The 18,539-nt window shown below is 31.9% G+C and overlaps 2 protein-coding genes across 2 annotated transcripts in view; both read left to right on the top strand.

Annotated features, from left to right (window-relative positions):
• Positions 1-704, top strand: part of LOC132165421 (autophagy-related protein 13b) — a 22,231-nt gene extending 21,527 nt beyond the window's left edge. The window contains exon 4 of the mRNA XM_059575970.1: positions 47-704. Within this exon, the coding sequence (XP_059431953.1) occupies positions 47-404 (358 nt within the window). The 3' untranslated portion in view covers positions 405-704. The remainder of the gene's footprint in view (positions 1-46) is intronic.
• An 8,819-nt stretch (positions 705-9,523) lies between these two features.
• Positions 9,524-11,053, top strand: LOC132164983 (protein NODULATION SIGNALING PATHWAY 2-like). The gene is made up of 2 exons (XM_059575496.1): positions 9,524-10,077; positions 10,132-11,053. Exons 1-2 carry the CDS (start codon positions 9,524-9,526, stop codon positions 11,051-11,053), a joined length of 1,476 nt encoding a protein of 491 aa, XP_059431479.1.
• Positions 11,054-18,539: the final 7,486 nt, after the last annotated feature.

The following is an 18,539-nucleotide window of genomic DNA, read 5'->3' as shown; positions in this document are numbered from 1 at the left end:
ATGTTCTATAGTTAATGAAAACTGACCTGTAGTGCATATCTCCCAGACCCGACTCTTTTGATCAGAAAGGACATTTTTGTGAGCCAATTGAGCCCGGAGGATTTTTTCCAATAAGAAAATCGCATGATGCTGCTGTTGGTGATCTTGTACGCATGTTGAAGAAAGCCCCACCTCTCCGTGCAGAATTTTCTAATTCATTAAACGTGCCACAAGCCTCTGGGCCTGAAATATGGAGCAACAGCATCCAAGAACGTAAAGCTGCGGTTCAGCATGCAGCTTCTGCAAGCATGACGTCTTCTGGGTTTGTTACATTGAAGACAACAGCTGATGCATTAGAAGAGCTCCAGGGCTATAGAGAGATGAAGAACCTGTTGTTTGAGCAAGGTGGTAAATCCTATACTTAATCCAATTACACTGCGGCAGAATTTTCCAGTAGAGGTACCAACTGGATTTTGAACCTATGTTGATATTGAATCCTTTGAACATGTGTACAGACTACAGCGGTTTGATTCTGAAGAATATGTTTATTAGTGCTTATATTCCATCTTGTACATATGCAATTATATATGTTTATATTAACTCTATGCATAAACTAGGTGATTAAATGGAAGCGTTCGACATAATTACGTTTATGTAAAAATATGTTGGCACTAAACTGATGTTCATATTGTATAGTAAAATTGGTTTGGCTTATGGGTTGTGTATTTCTTTTCTTTTATTTCTTAGTTATTTGTTTTTCTGTACATGTTTGTCTGTAGAATTGGTGGACTGAACCCCAAATACAGGTTGCTTGACCAGAAGGCTAGAGAATCCGTATATTTTGCTGCATGGTTTGTTCTTCTCTTTACTGCATATTTCGGTGCCAAATTTTTTAGCGCATAAAATTGTTTCATTTAGGTTGTTTTTTTTTTCTTTGACAAAAAATCCTTTTTGTCAAAAAATCTTTTTTTTTTTTTTTTTTTTATAAGGATATTTTTGTCTTATTGACAAAAATTTAGGGTCATTTTTGAACGGCGAGGAAAGGCATCACAACTGGATTCAATGCAGATCGACTAATCGTATCCAAAAGGCCCACAATACCTCCTTACCACTCAGAGAAAGCCCAACTAGTAGATAACGTCACCAATTCTTTTTATACATTTTAGTAAAAGAAAAGAAGAAAAACCCACAAGACAATTAAAAGGATATAGTTAAAAACTAAAGACTATTTTTTTTTTTTTTTACATGTCCACATAATAGGGGGAAGAGAAATTCAAATTAGAAACTTTCGATTCATGAGGCGTGGTCCCCAGTCGATTGAGCTATCCCTGGGAGTCGAGACCAAAATAAAAATAAAGGCTATTTTTTTTAATATAAAATAAAAATATAGTATAACATTACTCTTGTCCAAATTCAAGTTATGATGAGCTTCATCGACAGCTATAGAACTCAAAAAGCTCATAGTTGACATTTATCTTGCTTCAACTACGATATATATCTTGGGACTTCTCAAAAATGGTAATTTTTTTTTTGTTAATTTGTTAAGTTTTGAAAGATGGGATTTTTCTTGATGGATTACATTGGAGTTGGTATATTCCAAAGGTGATTCGAGATGAGGAATAAAGTATGATGAAATTCTTGTAGCATGCAATTAGGTATATATACTCCTTGAAACCTATGAAAATGACCGACCAACTAAATAACACTTGCTATTTTGTTTCAGTAGGCTCTTTATTATTTCATGATGTGTACTTGATGTGACTTCCCCTCAAGTTCCTAGAGATATGACAAATTTCTTTTGACTACTACAGGCTCCAGCATATTATGCAAAGCTTTGATCATTCTTTGTGCATTATATGGATGGATTTTCTGTTTGCATTTGATTGGGCCATTAGGGTAACTACAATGGAAAAGACAAACTTCTCCGCTTCCTATGCAAAAAGCCTTAGCAATCCCTTAACCAATGGGAACTTCTTGACTTGTGTAGTCTAATTTTTCATTTGAAATAAAGAAGGTTAGAATCAGTGCTCAGTGTGGCTATTTTTTTTTTTTTTTTTTTTTTTAGAAGAAAGTTGTAACTTTGTATTTATGGGTGGAAAGAAAGAGCATGAAGCTCCCTCAAAAATACATCACGGATACAGTTGGGAATTTCTCCCATCCATGTATAATCGGTGACATAATGAACGGCTGCATTTGCAAAACAATGCGCTGCACCATTGGCTTCACATCTCACATGGCAGCATCTCCATTCTGGCAGTATTTGCAGGACAGTCTTCTTATTAGCTACCAGCTGTCCAAAGTGGCTATTCTAATTGAGCATATTAATAGATATAGGATACGTTTGGCATTGTGATTTCATAGACAAAAAGTGCAATTTTAAACAAAATTGCGAAAAAAAAAAGGGAGAGGGGCGCGGGGGGTGGGGGGATGTTGTTTGGGATTGCATTTTTTTTAAATTACTATTTAAAAAAATTAGAAAATCTAAGTTTTCAAAGCGCAGAATTTTAAAGGCTAAACTGCAATTTTAAAGGCCAAACTGCGATTTTGTCAAATGCTTAAGTCCATTTTTAAAATTCACGTTTTGAAATCTTACTTTGGAAATCGCAAACCCAAACGAACTCATAATCTGACCCAGCCCTACCGAGAATACTAGTGACACTCAGGCTGAGGCTCGATGGTATGAACATAATCTCGAGTTCTTCTCATTTTGGGATTTGACTTTAAGACCTTTCACCCACTAAACCATTAATACTTAGCCTAAATGCCAACCGATCAAGGCGCTTGATGGTGACTAGAGTAGTCATTTTAAAGAAACTTTAATTTGGATTAAATTGTTTGGAAGTTTGGATTGAAGACAATTAAGGGAAGCAAATCTTGTGTTAATTTTGTCATAATAAGAGGGTCCCAACTAATAGGCTACATTGTTGGTTCAGTTTAGGGTTTGGAACAAATCAGGATCTCCTCCATTTTCTTCATTTAGTGCATTTTGAAAGATAATGTTGTCTAAAAATTTTAATGATGGTAATGCATTAAATGCACTACCCAGCTGATTTGTTCCGAACCCTAAACTGAACCAACAATGTAGCCTATTAGCTGGGACCCTCTTATTATGACAAAATTAACACAAGATTCGCTTCCCCATGTTTGGGCATATAATTTTGTCTAGTTAAGACGTCACTAATTAATTAATATAATATTACTTAAATGCAGAATTATGTGATATAATGACAAAAGTAACCAAGTGGCGTCGCTGTACTGTAACACTACCAACCAACTGTGTCATAAGCTCACTTCAATCAATCTATATGCATGCATGTGTTTGAATAAATCAATTTTGCTTAGAAATGAAAATGATTTGTTTTTTTTCTTTGCTATACTTAAATGATTAAATTTGAAATAATTAGTAATTTAATATAGTATTAAAGTATAGATCTTAAATTCAAATATATACTAACTCTATAGTTTACTCTATTTTAGTTAAATATTTTGCATGTTAAGCTCACTTGTTGAAAGAGAGTTTGAATTAATTCACGTTAGGGAGAGTGTTAAAATATTATTTAAATAATTAAATTCACTATTTTTATCTATTTAAACTTTTAAGATAAACCTAAAATGAGATTAGTGAAGTGGGCTGAGATGCTTTTGCCACACTTTCTTCCTCAAACTCATTTTACATTTCCTTTTGTCTCTGATATATATCGCCATTATATATGAACATTGAAGAACTGATCAATCATTCTCTTCTATTCGAATTTGAAAACAATAACTTGAAGTGTCCTTAAAGGGGTGCTTTTGATATTCAGTGAGTTCTCCATTAATGGTTGGGATTTGGTAATGGGATTAGTTTGATAAATTTTCTTTTTAAGGTGGTAGATTGTCAGCAGATGGGTTAGCTTCGCTTATTTTGGTTGGTTGTGTATGTTTTCATTGATGCTGGTATGTGCTCCTACAAATTACAATTACACTTTGAAGGATATTAAATACACGGCCAATTTAGAGTGCATTTAGCATTGCGATTTTGCAAATTAAAATTTCGATTTTAAACCAAATCGCAGAAAATTGGTCATTTGAAATTGCGTTTTTAAAAAAATTGCAATTTGAAAACGTAGAAAAAACTCTTAGTATTTTGGGATAAATGCAAAATTGATCCATGTGGTTGGCCTAAATTACAAATTACTCCATTTAGTATAAAAAATAATTTATAAATCCTTGTAGTTGGCCTAAATTACAAATAACTCCTTCTGGTATAAAAAATAATTTATAGATCCGCCAAAATAACAGTTTACTCCATGAAATAAGTTTCTATTAATAATTTGACTTTCAAAAATGAGAACTAGGATTTTTCACATCATTTTTGAATGCCAGCTAAGATTATACATCAGGCATATATCACTTCACGCCATACTGCTACAGTAAATTAACAAAATCTCCTCAGCCACTTCATAAAATGTGACCGTCAAATTCTCACAGAATGTTCCCAAATCGTGGCGACGAAGATGAAAATGGGAGAGGGTTACACATAGAGTAAAATTTTGGAGATAAAAGAGAAATGTTAATTTATTGTAGCAGTATGGCATGGAGTGATGGCTAATATGTAATCTTAGCTGGTGTCCAAAAATGATGTACAAAATCCTAGTTGTCATTTTTTTAAGTTAAAAATTCATAATAACACGTGTCGTGTTTTTATTAGGTATGACGTGACAAAGTAATTAATTATGTTAAGTTACTGAACATAAATTTATTTAAAGTAGTAAACAGTTAGTTTGGCTTACTCTAAGGACCTATAAATTATTTTTTATACTACAAGTAGTGATTTGTAGTTTAGGCCAACTACAAGGATATATAAAGTATTTGTTATACCACATGTACTGATTTATAGTTTAGGCCAACAACAATTAGGACCAATTTTACATTTATCCCTATTTTTTAAATCGTAGGCAAGAGTGTGTTTATCTAAAAATTTACAATTTAAAAGTCAAACTGTAATTTTATCAAACACTTAACTGTGTTTTTAGAAAGAGCTCGCATTGGATGAATGTTGATTTGAGGTTCTTTCATCCTTCATCCTTGTGATGACTGGCTGCACGTCTCGGTAGTAGTACCCTCCACCCTCAAGGCTTGGTCTCTCGCAACACCGGACGAAGGTGTACTTATATACCATTAAGAGTAGTTTTTGAAATCGTAAAACTAAATGAATGACGAATATAGTTTCTTCTTGAGTTATTAATTACTATTATAACTTCTTCTTTTCTTTTCTTTTTTTTCTTTTTTTCCTGTATCTCAACAGCGGATGTGCGGTTGGAATATCTCAAGACAAAGTTATTAAACTAATAATTCAAGGACTAAGACTAAAACATTCGTCATTCCAATCTTTCGTACCTGATTAGTTGTTAATTAATCATCTCTCTTTCCGCTCTTGGCGTTCTTATAGTCTTTTGCTTCAACATTCATGTACCCTTTGAAGTTAAAACGACAAATAATTCCCTGATGCTGACAAAAACATCACAATAAACAAATCCCAACACATATGAGTGTGCCGTCGCCAGTTATATTCTTCTGCCCTCTTGCTAACTTCATCAGATTTTGTTGTCTTTCCATTACGACACTCAAAAATATCAACAAAAATACAACATTTTATTGGACTTACTCCGACCAGACATCGTCATTCACGTGTCATGCACCCAGAATATCCTCTAATGAGTCTAAATGGTATGGTATCAAACTGATTGGATCCTCATTGCTGGCCTCAACAGTTCAATAAATTTACTCCATTTTATATTTGCAGCATCCCCTCCGCGGGTTCTGAGTGGTGGCATTTCTTTTTTTATTTTTTTATTTATTTTTTAAAAAAAAATTATTCAAATGGGGGAAAAGAGATGTTTTGAGTGGTGGGAATTTTTTATTTTTTTTAAAAAAGAATTATTCAAATGGGGAAAGAGGGTACGAGGGGTGTTTTGAGTGGTCGTATTAATCCTATAATTTCAAGATTTGGATAATATATTGGATGCCTGATTAATCCTCTCTCACTATTTATTATTTGGCAGCCAATTGCCTTGAAGTGTACATGAATGGAAAAACTACGCTTTGACCCTAAGAAAAAAAAAGAAATGGAGTTCCATGTCAAAGGTGCACCAAAGAAAATGGTGGCCTGATAATATACCCTAGACAAATTACAAAACAATAATTGTGATACTTATGATGATATAATTTGATTGATTAAATGTTTCGAAAGGGTAATTCATTCGGGTGGAGACTACGCTTGATCATAAAGTGAAGGTTACTACTAGATCGAATTTTTCCTACTCTCTTTCACTCTCCTTGTGTGAACATGTTAAAATAAATAAATAAATAAATAATTAAAAAAAAAATTGATGGATTAAATAAAAAAATGGTAAAATATTTCATGAGTTTACTAGCTAGGTATTAAAACTAAAAGTGAGCTAGTATTATGGTGAAAAAATGATTCTCACATTAATAAATAGAAAAGAAAGGAATATATATATATATAATTTTATAACTGGTAACATTAGTACTAGGCTTTAAATGTCTTAGGTAGGAAATGGGTCACGTAGTTTGGATTTTTTATAAAGAAGATAATTGTTTTATTACATACTCACATTCGGCTTAATAAATATTTAACTAAAATTTAGTTATAGAATATATTTTTCTAATTTAATTACTCACTTTTTTAAAACACCTATATATATATATATATAGCTTAGCATTTTAGTTATCCATTTTTACTTTTTTATTTAAAATATTTTTTCTTTATCTGCTTTTTCTATTCCTAAAGCAGAAGAGAGGATCATATTGAGATTTTTTAAGGACTTCTTCAACTATGCCCAAGTCTAATATGATTTTGTTACAATTTCAAAGATGTCTTGTAACTTTTACAATAATCTAATTTGATGATTCAATTGAGTCAATAATTTGAGAAGTCCATTGACAACATTGAAGATATCAACAAGCCCTTCTACTTTAAGAGATGGAACAAAAATACTTCACTATCTAAACTTTCTCATTCAAAGTTTCCTATGTCCTCATTAAGAATAATCCAAGAACAAAGTCTACTGACAAAATGACTAATTACACATTACAGTAGATTAAGAAGTGGTAGAGATGCACATAGAATATATTATTATAATTGTCAATATATATATACACTGAATTGACTTATAAATCAGTTTTATAATTATTATATATACTACTTAATTAACCGATTGCAAAGAAAACATGGAAAGCCTTAATAGAACAAATATGAGAATAGCCAATTAGGTTATGGTGTAAATTTGGTGTTTTGCACCATCTAATAAGAAGCTGACACTTCAACTTGAAACACCAAAAAATAATATAATCATTCACATCAAATAATTTTCATTCTCTTAACACCAAATAATTTTTATTCTCTTAACAACATACTTCATTCACACCAAATGTTAGGTTTTTTAATTTTTAATTTTTAATTTTTTTTTTTTTTTTTTTTTTAAAAAAAGGTTCCAAAATGATGTGTTATCATCCCATGTAATCTATTGCTTTAATATTATCAAAAATGGATGGAAAAAATTGAGGACAACGCTGTTGTGGCCAGCATTATTGACAAGCTATCACAAGTGAAATGAAACATCACTAGTAGAGACCATGATCACTCACAACCGTTTAATCAGGAAACTAGAAGACAAGAATACAATGATGACACAAGAGAGCAACAAACATTCCACCATCAAGATAAATTTAATTTATGCAATAATATATAACTTCCTCAAAGGTCATTCATCTCCTAGGCTAGAAATGCCCAATTGGCCAAAAATAATGGTAAAATATTATGGTTGATCTCATGGTAATAGCAACTCGATGGATTCAAAATCATAGGAACCAATGTCTCCCTTTACAAAAGCAACAAGCTAAAGTAGGCATATTGATTAAATTTGCAAGGTCCAAAAGTGTGAGTCATAGATATCTATATGATCTATTTTGGTGACGATCATAGATATTAATTTATATGATGAAATATGTTGAAAGGTTGAGGCTCGTGCTCCTTCCCGCGACCTTTGCGTTGGTTCTGAAATCACTTTATGCGGCCATTTCCTTGGTTTTCACCCAATATATAAAGTATCTGGTCGTTTATGGTCATTTTGGAGTCATTTTTGTAAGGCTAACAAACCTAAAATTTTGTAACATATATATTGATTTTTGGATATTGAAAATAATATAAAATTTTGTATCAGGTAATACAATGTTATTTTCACAATAACAAATATACTTTTAAATTTAAAAATAGCGGGGTCAAGAAATTAGAAAGAATGTTTTATTTGAACATAATTTTTCTACTTCTTCCCAGAATCAAGAAAATTAATATATGAGTTAGATCAAATGGAATATATATATATATTGGCTTGATTGATATATTTTTAACGTTGAGGAAAATCCACTTAATTAATTACCAAGAAGTTTTGATATCACTTGATGAATAAATAGTAAATGATAAGATGAATTTACTAATTTCTAATAAAATTTAGAAGTTAGCAGTACGTACTTACCACCAGTTGTAATTAAAATCATATATTGTACATGTGTACTTAAAAAATAAAGTAAAGTGGATTGATCAATATATAAATTTAACGTTAGACTTGTTTACAAAAGGTTTTAAAAAACCTTTATTTTATTTCAATTAATTTTCTCGGATTATTCAAGTTACATCCATAATTTGAGAATCGATCGATATATCAAATGAATGTAAAAACATTTTTTTTTTTTAAATGGATAAAGAAATTTATATAAACCAAACTGAAGATTTTGTGGAACCTGATCAAGAAAAAGAAGTATGTACTTTAATTAACTAAATCTTTATATGTCCATGACAGACCCCATATATTGGAATCATGTATTTCGTTCTTGCATATTTAAAAATGCCTGTAAGTCAAATGAAAATAAATTAATATTGAAATGAATGAATAAATGAGTAAATGAGATATTCATCTCCCCCCTCCCCCCGTTATTTTTCAGAGAGTAATAAATTAATTAATGAGTAGTTAGTAGATAAGAAGATAGATTAATTAATGAGTATAATTTTTTTTAATTGAAGACGAAAGAGGATAGAGTTCTTACGCATGCAGCAGGATTAGTTATTAGGATGAAAATTTAATTTAAATCAAGATTTCAAAGTAAAATAGAGATAAACTATTTCATAATCTAAATTTTATTTTGTTGTATTTAACGGTATATATACGTGCTGTCATATGGTGAATATGTTGTTGTATCTAACGATATTTGTGTTGTCACATTTTAAATATATTGTCACATCATTCAAAATTTGTAAATAAGGTGACACTAAATACAGCCTTAGATGCAAATTTGATTTTGCATATAGTTTCAATATATTATTCTTGTAACGATTTTTATTTACCTTGTACAACAATTTGAAAGTTCAACTACCGTGGTCCATATAGTACCGCTGTACTATATAAGTGTTGAGCCTAATTAGCTTTGCACGTCAGAATTTCTTTAATGTAAATTCTTAAGCTTCATCATCAGCTCCATGAACTCCATGGAATATGAGCCGATTAATTACCTCTTCAACCCCAGTTCCATTGACGAACTCCATGAATGTAGCTTGGAAGCTGCTTTTTCCTTTGAAAGGGAAGATTTGTTCTCCCTGAACACCGTCCCAGATGGTGCAATTGATGATGATGACGACTGCCTGGAAAGATTGCTCCAGCTTGAGGAAGATCAGCTGGTGGAATTTGATTCCATCTGCCAAGATACAGTAATGGATCTTGATCGGTGTGGTTTAGAAATTGGATCAGATGATCATGGAATGACCGAAGAAAACCAAGAAAACTTGAGTGTATCCACAGAAGGAAATTCCCCTTTAAGGGGAGTTCAAGAAGAGCTGATGCAAGAAAGCAGCTTGACCGATCTGCTATTGATGGGAGCTGAAGCTGTTGAAGCCAAAAACTGGCTTCTTGCTTCAGCTGCGGTTGAGAAGCTTAACTATCTCTTAATTGATACAGAGAATGGTTATGGAGATGATTTATTTAAAAGGTTGGCTCTTTTCTTCACTCGAGCCCTGCATTACATGAGCATTAATGCTCTTGAAATGCAGCGCGAGCTTTACCCGACCTGTCTGGAGGAGACGTTATACACGGTGTCTAGAAGATCACGAGACGTAGAAGAGCACAATAACACTATTTTTGCCTTTCAGATTCTCCAGGAACTCTCTCCTTTTGTGAAATTTGCGCATTTTACGGCGAACCAAGCGATCATTGAGGCGACACGAGGCGATCGGGAGGTTCATGTCGTTGATTTCGACATCATGGAGGGGATCCAATGGCCGCCGCTAATGGTTGAGCTTGCAATGAGCAAGGAGATTGTTTTCAGAGTGACAGCAATCATAGTGGACAAGAGAAATGGTGTCCATGTTGAACAGACAGGAAGAAGGCTGAGAGAGTATGCAGATTCAATCAATCTTCCCTTCATGTTTGATCAGATGGTGATGGAAAGAGAAGAAGATTTTGAAAGAATGAAAGTTGGTAATACTTTCATAGCCAATTGCATGATTCACCAACTCCACATGCCCAACAGAACATTTTCAATGCTCAAAAACTTCCTGGGTGGTATGATCAAATTGTCCCCAAAGATTCTTATTTTAGTAGAGGAAGAATTGTTCAATTTTGGAAGAATCCAATCAATGTCCTTTGTAGAGTTCTTCTGTGAGGCACTTCACCATTACACTGCACTTACAGACTCACTGGTCAACAGCTACTCTGGTGTGTACAAAATGTGGTTAAGATTGCTAGAGAAGGAGTTTTTGGGGAGTAGAATCTTAGAGAGCTTAAATCAGTTTTCCAGTAATGAGGAGGAGAGAATGCAGTGGAGATCAGAGGGATTTGCTTCATTGAAGGGATTCAGGAGAATCCCAGTGAGTTCTTGTAATATTTCTCAAGCAAAATCCTTGGTGAGCTTGTATAGTGGGGGGTATTGGGTGAAACATGAGAAATGCAGGTTGGCATTGTGTTGGAAGTCAAGGCCAATGACAGCAGCATCCATTTGGGTGCCAAAAACAAAAAGAAGGTGAGAAGAGTCAAACACATTTGTATTCTTTTTTTGTTCAAATCTGTGCATGGTTTATTGATAAATCAACACATACGTCGGGACTGCACTTGGCAGAGTGATTAGGACCTTTTGTTTTATTACAATGTTGATGAGGATTTGCGCCTTGATGTCGTTTTTATTATTCCTGAGCGCTAGCTGGAGCTGTCTCGTTATTACCACCATTAATTTGTTTGTACTTAAGCTTTTTTTTTTTTTTTTTTTTTTTCTTCACTTTTGGGTCAGAATAATGCATTTTTTGGATCTCAGTTTCTTCTAGAATGTTTAATTTGTAAGTTTAAGAAATTTTCAATTCCATTGAAATCATGGTAGTGACTAAAAAAAATTATAAACTAATTATTATTTATTAATGTAGGATTACTCTTTTGTTAACGTGAAAATGGCCGAGGCCCTAGGATTTTAATTTACTTGTGTTATAGGTAATATTGAAACCCTTATAAAAGGAGTTAAAAAATAGTTTTGTAATAATTTCTGCAATCGCAGCCTGCTTATACCATACTTAGGGTGTGTTTAGGTATGCGTTTGAATGGCCTAAAAGTGCACTTAACATTCAAAAAGTCCGTTAAAATATTAAAAAATTAAAAAAAAAAAAAGTATTCTTTTGGTAAGAAAATTGAAAGCGAGTCCAAAAAGTCAAAAAATAGCCAAAATGCACTTTTGACAAAAGCTTAAAAATAAAGGTTTTGCCAAAAAACGATTTTTAACTTAAAAACTCTATTTCTCAAACGCAATTCCAAACATGCTCTTACTATTACGCTAGATGCTAAAATTTTCAATTTCTTATTTATTTAGAATTTAAACATAAGAGGTTCTAATAGGATCCAGTTATATCCGATTAAAACAATTAAAGGTCTAGATTTAACTAAATATTATTTATTCAAGCGTGGTTGTGCGTTCTAGTGATGTCCTTCTCTATCGAAGTAAGGGTGTACAATCGGTTGCGATTGGGGTTATTCCCTCATAACCGCAACTACAACCGCAACCAGCAGTTATGCGGTTATTGCATACCAATTATTAACCGAGAGTAATGCTATATAGAAGACTCGTATCCCCCTCTTAGAGCATCTCCAGGAGCATTATGTATTTTACCTTTTAAAAAAATACAATTATTTACTTTAGCTATTGTTTTTTTACTACACACTCCAACAGATTCTCTATTTCATTCTCTGCTTGCTTTAAAATATTATTTCTCATTCTTTTTTTATTATATTATTGCCAACACTTAATTAAAGGGAAAAACAAACACATATATAAAAATCATTCATAAAAACAAAAATAAACACATATGAGTAACATTCATCTCACATGTAGGTACTAATTCTTAAAATTAATAACATCAATAATTTTTTTCATCCAACTGCAATTGATTTGTTTCCATCCGTGTGTTTCTATGCAATAATTTTTTTTTTTTTTTTTTTGCATTAAATTTTTTCATCCAACTACAATTGATTTGTTTTCATCCGTGTGTTTCCATGAAATAAATTTTTTCTGCATTCAATTTTTTAATCCAACTATGTGAAGAAATTTTGTGAGCGAGAGAGATAAATTTTGTGTGAAGAAATTTTGTGTTTGAGAGAGAGATGTAGCAGATGTGAAGAGGTGTTCAGAAGAAATAAAAGATGTTGGGTGAGAAAAGTGGAAATAAAGAAATAATAAACAAAAGAAAAATAAACAATATTTTATTCATCTAGTGTGCTACAGTAAATAACTCCAAATTGCTATTCACTTTAGCAATGTAGTCATTCTAACTAATGGCAAGCTATTTTGTTGGAGTTAAAAAAAAAAAAAAGAGAATAATAGCTAAATATAGCTAATATTGATCTTTTAGCTAAGCTGCCGGAGATGCTCCCCTAAAAGTGAAGTGGCATTTAAAATCATTATTAGATCAAAATTTAATAATAATCAATCTTCAAATCCAATGATAAATTGTTGCACTATTTCTTTTTCTTTTCTTTTTTTCTTCTTTTTTTATACTTTGATGTTTGCTTAAATTTAATTATATTTTTATACTTTCAATACAAAAATATACATTCATAATTTTGATTTTTTTTAATTTTTTTTTTTAAATTTTTATGAAGAGGGTTAGTTTTTAAGTTGGCTAATTCGATGTCCAATAATGTAATTTCTTCTTAGTTGAAGCTCTATTCGATGTGCGTTCGCTGGTCTATGTGAATGTGATGTGTTCCATAGTAAAACCCAAAACTTCATTCGTTGTGCGTTCGCAGGGCTATCTGACCGGGAGTTGCACTTGGTAAATCTAGATAGCTTCGTTCACGAGGCTGTTCGCTATGAGTTCAAATGAGAAATGTGAGAGAACAAGTTTAACCTATCCGCGTTCGAATGAGTATCAAGTTCGTTCGAATGAAAGCTATCGGTTGCTGGATTAGGGTTTTCCAACTTCAGCTTTGATTTATATAAAACCCTAGTTCCGCTTGAATGAGACCGTCTGCCGTCTGAACACTACTACGAATTTTCTATAATAAGGTTTTCTACTTCAACAAGGAAACCTAATTCTCAATTGCCTATATATTGGACTCTATAGAGCACGATTTTTGCAAGCAACTGAGATTTACTACTTTACATATTTTGGTGATTGATTCATCACATCCATGCCCTTTGTAGAGAGCTTTGTCACCAAAATATTTGTGTCTATGTGATTTACTACTTTACATATTTTGGTGATTGATATTGCATGCTTCTTATTTTTAATTCCGCAGTAATTTTTGTTAAACACCTATTCACCCTCCTCTAGGTGAGTCTAATTTTTATTTTCAAAGAGTTTTAAATCATTGGCATGGTATCTATTTAGTAGTAGGAAATTAACTTTTTTAGTTTTTATCTATTACTGCTTACATCGATAACGTATAACAAGAATTCAATAGATTTTCGATTATTTTTTTAGGGATGATTTTTGAATATCATTAAATTATTAAAAGTATAAAAATATCAACAAAAAAATTGATAGATCTGATGGCCCTTCTCCTCATAACCCCAGGCTACCGCTATCTAACTATTTGTCAAATATAAAAGTTGAGCAACCGAAGTTCTTACATTTCCTTCTCTCAGTGCTCACAAATTCCATATCATTCCACTCTCCTTCCAAACAAGGCAAGACCCATGAATCCCAGCCACTTCTCTGCACATCAAAGAATCCGATATTCATGTAATGAAAAAAATTTATCAGGAATATGCTGTAATTATTAGGCTTTTCAGATTAATTTTGGCTTTTTAAATGAAACGATGTGGTAGGTAAAACGAATAATAAAAAAAAAACCATAGTAGAAGTGTTATGATGTGTTTGTACTTAATGTAGGGGTGTAAAAGCGGTTACGATTAGCAGTTATTGGTAAAAATCGCTAACCGTAACCATCTTATCGGTTAATAAATTTCACTAACCACAACCGTAACCGTCTAGCGGTTAACGGTTAGCTACTAACCCCCGCGAAACCACTTTTTAAAAATTGGGTTTTTTGGGTTTTATTTTTTGGCTTTGTCAAGATAAACATAAAACCAATTTTCATTTTTGGACTTTTATATGGATCACTAAAGCATTTTTTACCATCATTTGCTTTTTGCGTTTTAGTGCCTTCTTGGGCCAAATTGCTATAAAAAGAGCCCATATTAAAAAATAAAAAATATTTGACCCCAAATTTACATTTACTTCTAATTGAAAAAAAAAAAAAAATCCTTAAATATAAGTCATAACCTGTTAAAATTTAGTTTTAACATGTAAAAAGTCCTTAAAAGAACATTTAGTTTTAACAAGGATTTGAATGGAGACTTCAACTGAATCAACACAACATAAAAATAAAAAAATAAAAAAATAAAAAATAAAAAAAGGTTCCACAATCCTTATGGGTTAACTTTTACACAAGAAATTATAAAAATAAAACTTCATCAATCCTTGTACATAACATACTCTCATTTGGGCTTCTAGCAAATCCCGTGGATGTCAAAAGAAGTAACACATTGTTTAATCCAATGTTAATTACTTAATTTGATATTATACGAATCACATTATCATTGTACATCAATGACATGATTAACTTTAATAAGTATTTAAATTGTCATTGAATCATATGATTAAGTATTGATCTTATACATTTATATTATTCAATATGCATAATTGTATAATTATAATTTATAACATATATAAACTTATAAGTTTATAACATACATTGGAACTAAGTTTATAGGTACTTAATTGTTGTATTAGTATGAATTGGTATACTTATGACTTATGTCATATTATATATGTATAATTTGTTAGTATATAATAATATAAATTAGAATGATAATACATTAATACTTTAGCTGTGGTTATAAATAACACATTGTTTAATCCAATGTTAATTACTTAATTTGATATTATACGAATCACATTATCATTGTACAATAATAACATGATTAACTTTAATAAGTATTTGAATTGTTATTGAATCATATGATTAAGTATTGTTCTTATATATTTATATTACTCAATATGCATAATTGCATATAATATATAATTATAATTTATAACATATATGGACTTATAAGTTTATAACATGCATTGGAATTAAGTCTCTAGATACTTAATAGTTATATTAGTATGAACTTACATACTTATGACTTATGAGTTACGTCATATTATATATGTATAATTTATTATTATATAATCAAATGATTTAATGATCAATTGTTCATGTGATATAATCATATAAATTATAGTGATAATATATTAATACTCAAATTGTGATTTAATTATCTCAAAACAAATTATGATTTAATGATCAATTGATTATGTTATGGGTATAAATATTATTATAATTATAATTATAAAAATATATTATATAAAAAGGCAGTTAGCGGTTACGGTTAGTAAATTCAATAACCGTTAACCTCCTAGCGGTTAGTGGTTAAGATGGCTAGCGGTTAAGCGGGTAGTGGTTATAACGGTTAGCGGTTAGCAGGCATTTAACCTTTACACCTCTAACTTAATGGTTTTCTTCATATTTTTCCTTGAAATCATAGATAGACTCTATATTTTGAGAAGAATTATCAAATCATTGATAGACTTAAGATCTAGAATTATATATCTACTGCTTTATTGTTGTTCTTCGCTGCAGCCCACTAAGTCACGTTGCATCAACTTGTTAACTTACTACCACTAATTTGTTTGTACTTAAACTGTTTTGTTTTTTTTAAAAAAAAAAATTTCTTCACTTTTGGGACTTTGAATAATGCATTTTTTGGATTTGAGTTTCATGTACGTAGAATGTTTAATTTGTAAATTTAAGCAATTTTCAATTTGATTGAAATCATGGTAGTCACTAAAAATAATTATAAACTAATTATTATTTATTAACGTTGCATTATTCTTTTTGTTAATGCGAAAATTGCGGAATGGGATCCTCTCCATTTCATTTGAAATGGAGAGGAACTAGGTTAAAATTTGAGGGGCAAAATTGTAATTTAATTTTTAGTAAACAATTTTACCCCTCAAAAGTAACCAACCGATTCCTCTCCATTTCATTTGAACCGGAGAGGATCCGTTTGCGAAAATGGCCTAGGTCCAAGGATTTTAATTTACTTGCATTATAGGTAATATCTAGGTAATAACGAAACCCTTAAAAAAGGAGATTGTCATAGCCTGCTTATACCGTACTTAACTATTAAGCTAGATGCTAAAATTTCCAATTTCTTATTTATTTAGAATTTAAACATAAAAGGTTCTAATAAGATCCGGCTATACCCTGTTAAAAGAACTAAAGGTCTAGATTTAACTAAATATTTGTTATTCAAAGGTGGCCGTTTTAGTGATGTCCTTCTCCACTGAAGTAGGAGTGTACAATCGGTTCTGGTTATTCCCTTCTAACCGCAACTACAACCGCAATAGGTTTAAGCAGTTAACCTCAACCGGCAATTATGTGGTTATTGAATACCGGTTATTAACCGGGAGTAATGCTATATGCAAGACTCCTATTGCCTCTTATCCCCTAAAAGTGATGTGGCCTTTAAAATTAGTATTAAACCAAAATCTAACAGTAATCCATCCCCAAATCCAATGTTAAATTTAAAGGTCACATCACTTTTAGAGAATAAGAGGGAATATGAGTCTTACATATTTAATGATATTTTTATACTTTCAATAAAAAAAATATATGTTGGTAATTTTGATTTTTGATTTTTATTTTTTATGAAGAGTTTTAAATCATTCGCATGGTACATGTTTAGTAGTAGGAAATTAATCCTTTTAGTTATTGTCTATGATTATGCTTACATCAATGACGTATAACAGAGAGAGAGAAACCCTAAGCCTTGTGAAACCCTAAGCCCCCCTCCAAAGTGCCGCCACCTCAAGGGAAGAGGGCTCCCTTCTTTGCTTCCCGATTTTTGTTTTAGGCTTGTTTCTGTCTTTGGTGTTTTCTGTTATATTGTGCTTGTGTTCTCTCTCGGTGGGTACTGCTTTTGGGGATTTTCACTCAAACTCTCCCCCTCCCTGTTTGTTTGTATGTGCCGCCGATCTCCTCCGCGCTCGCTTCGCTGCTCACCGCTCGCTGTCGGGTCTTTTTATGCGCCCTTCCCGCACCAAGCCTTTTGTGCCACCTTCCGCGGCGGTTTCCGGCCAGCTCGCGATCGGCCTCCTCCGGCTGCCGTGACCCGCTTTGAGTGTTTTTCGCATTTATTTTCTTGTATTGTTGTTTTTCTGTTTTGTTTTTCCTTTGAGTTCCCCTGTATTTGGTTTTATTTCCTGTAATTTCTTTTCCTGCATTAGTTTTATTGTTCCCTTTATTTCCCTGTATGGTTTTATTTATGCTTGTAATAAGGCTTTCTCCTCCTGCTTTGTTGCGCCCGGTTGCTACCCGTTATTACTAGTCCAAACCCTTAAGTTGTGGATGTGAAATTTATCCTCGCTTTCGAGTCGAGGAGGAAGAGTATTGGCTTGTGGGTTTTGCTCTCAAGGCCGAGGAATAAGTATCGGCTTGGGGGTTTTGCTCTCAAGGCCGAGGAATAAGCGCTACCTATGCATTAAATGATGTCTGTTTGATGTAGATCTGAGTTTTAAACCTGATATTTAATCATAGGTTAGCGGTTGCTGTGTTTTGGTTGATTTGGTCTGTTGTTGATGACTGTATTTTTAGCTTCGGCTATGATTTACTTCAAAGCTTTTTGTCTGTTTGTAAGAGCTTTAGGCTCGTAATTTTTATCAATTAATGAGAACGATACGTTTCAAAAAAAAAAAAAAAAAAAAATTGATGTATAACAGGAATTTAATAGATTTTGGATTTTTTTTTAGGGATAATTTTTAAATATCATTAAATTATTAAAAATATAAAAATATCAAATAAATTGGTAGATCATGGTCCATCTCCGCATAATGCTAGTAACTATTTGTCAAATATTAAAAAGTTAAGCAAATAACATTTGATATATTAATAAGATTATTTTTAGGGTAAAGTCCATATACC

This window comes from Corylus avellana, chromosome ca11 (assembly GCF_901000735.1).
Source record: "Corylus avellana chromosome ca11, CavTom2PMs-1.0".
Classification (NCBI taxonomy): Eukaryota; Viridiplantae; Streptophyta; class Magnoliopsida; order Fagales; family Betulaceae; genus Corylus; species Corylus avellana.
This window is presented reverse-complemented; position numbering and strand designations above follow the sequence as displayed.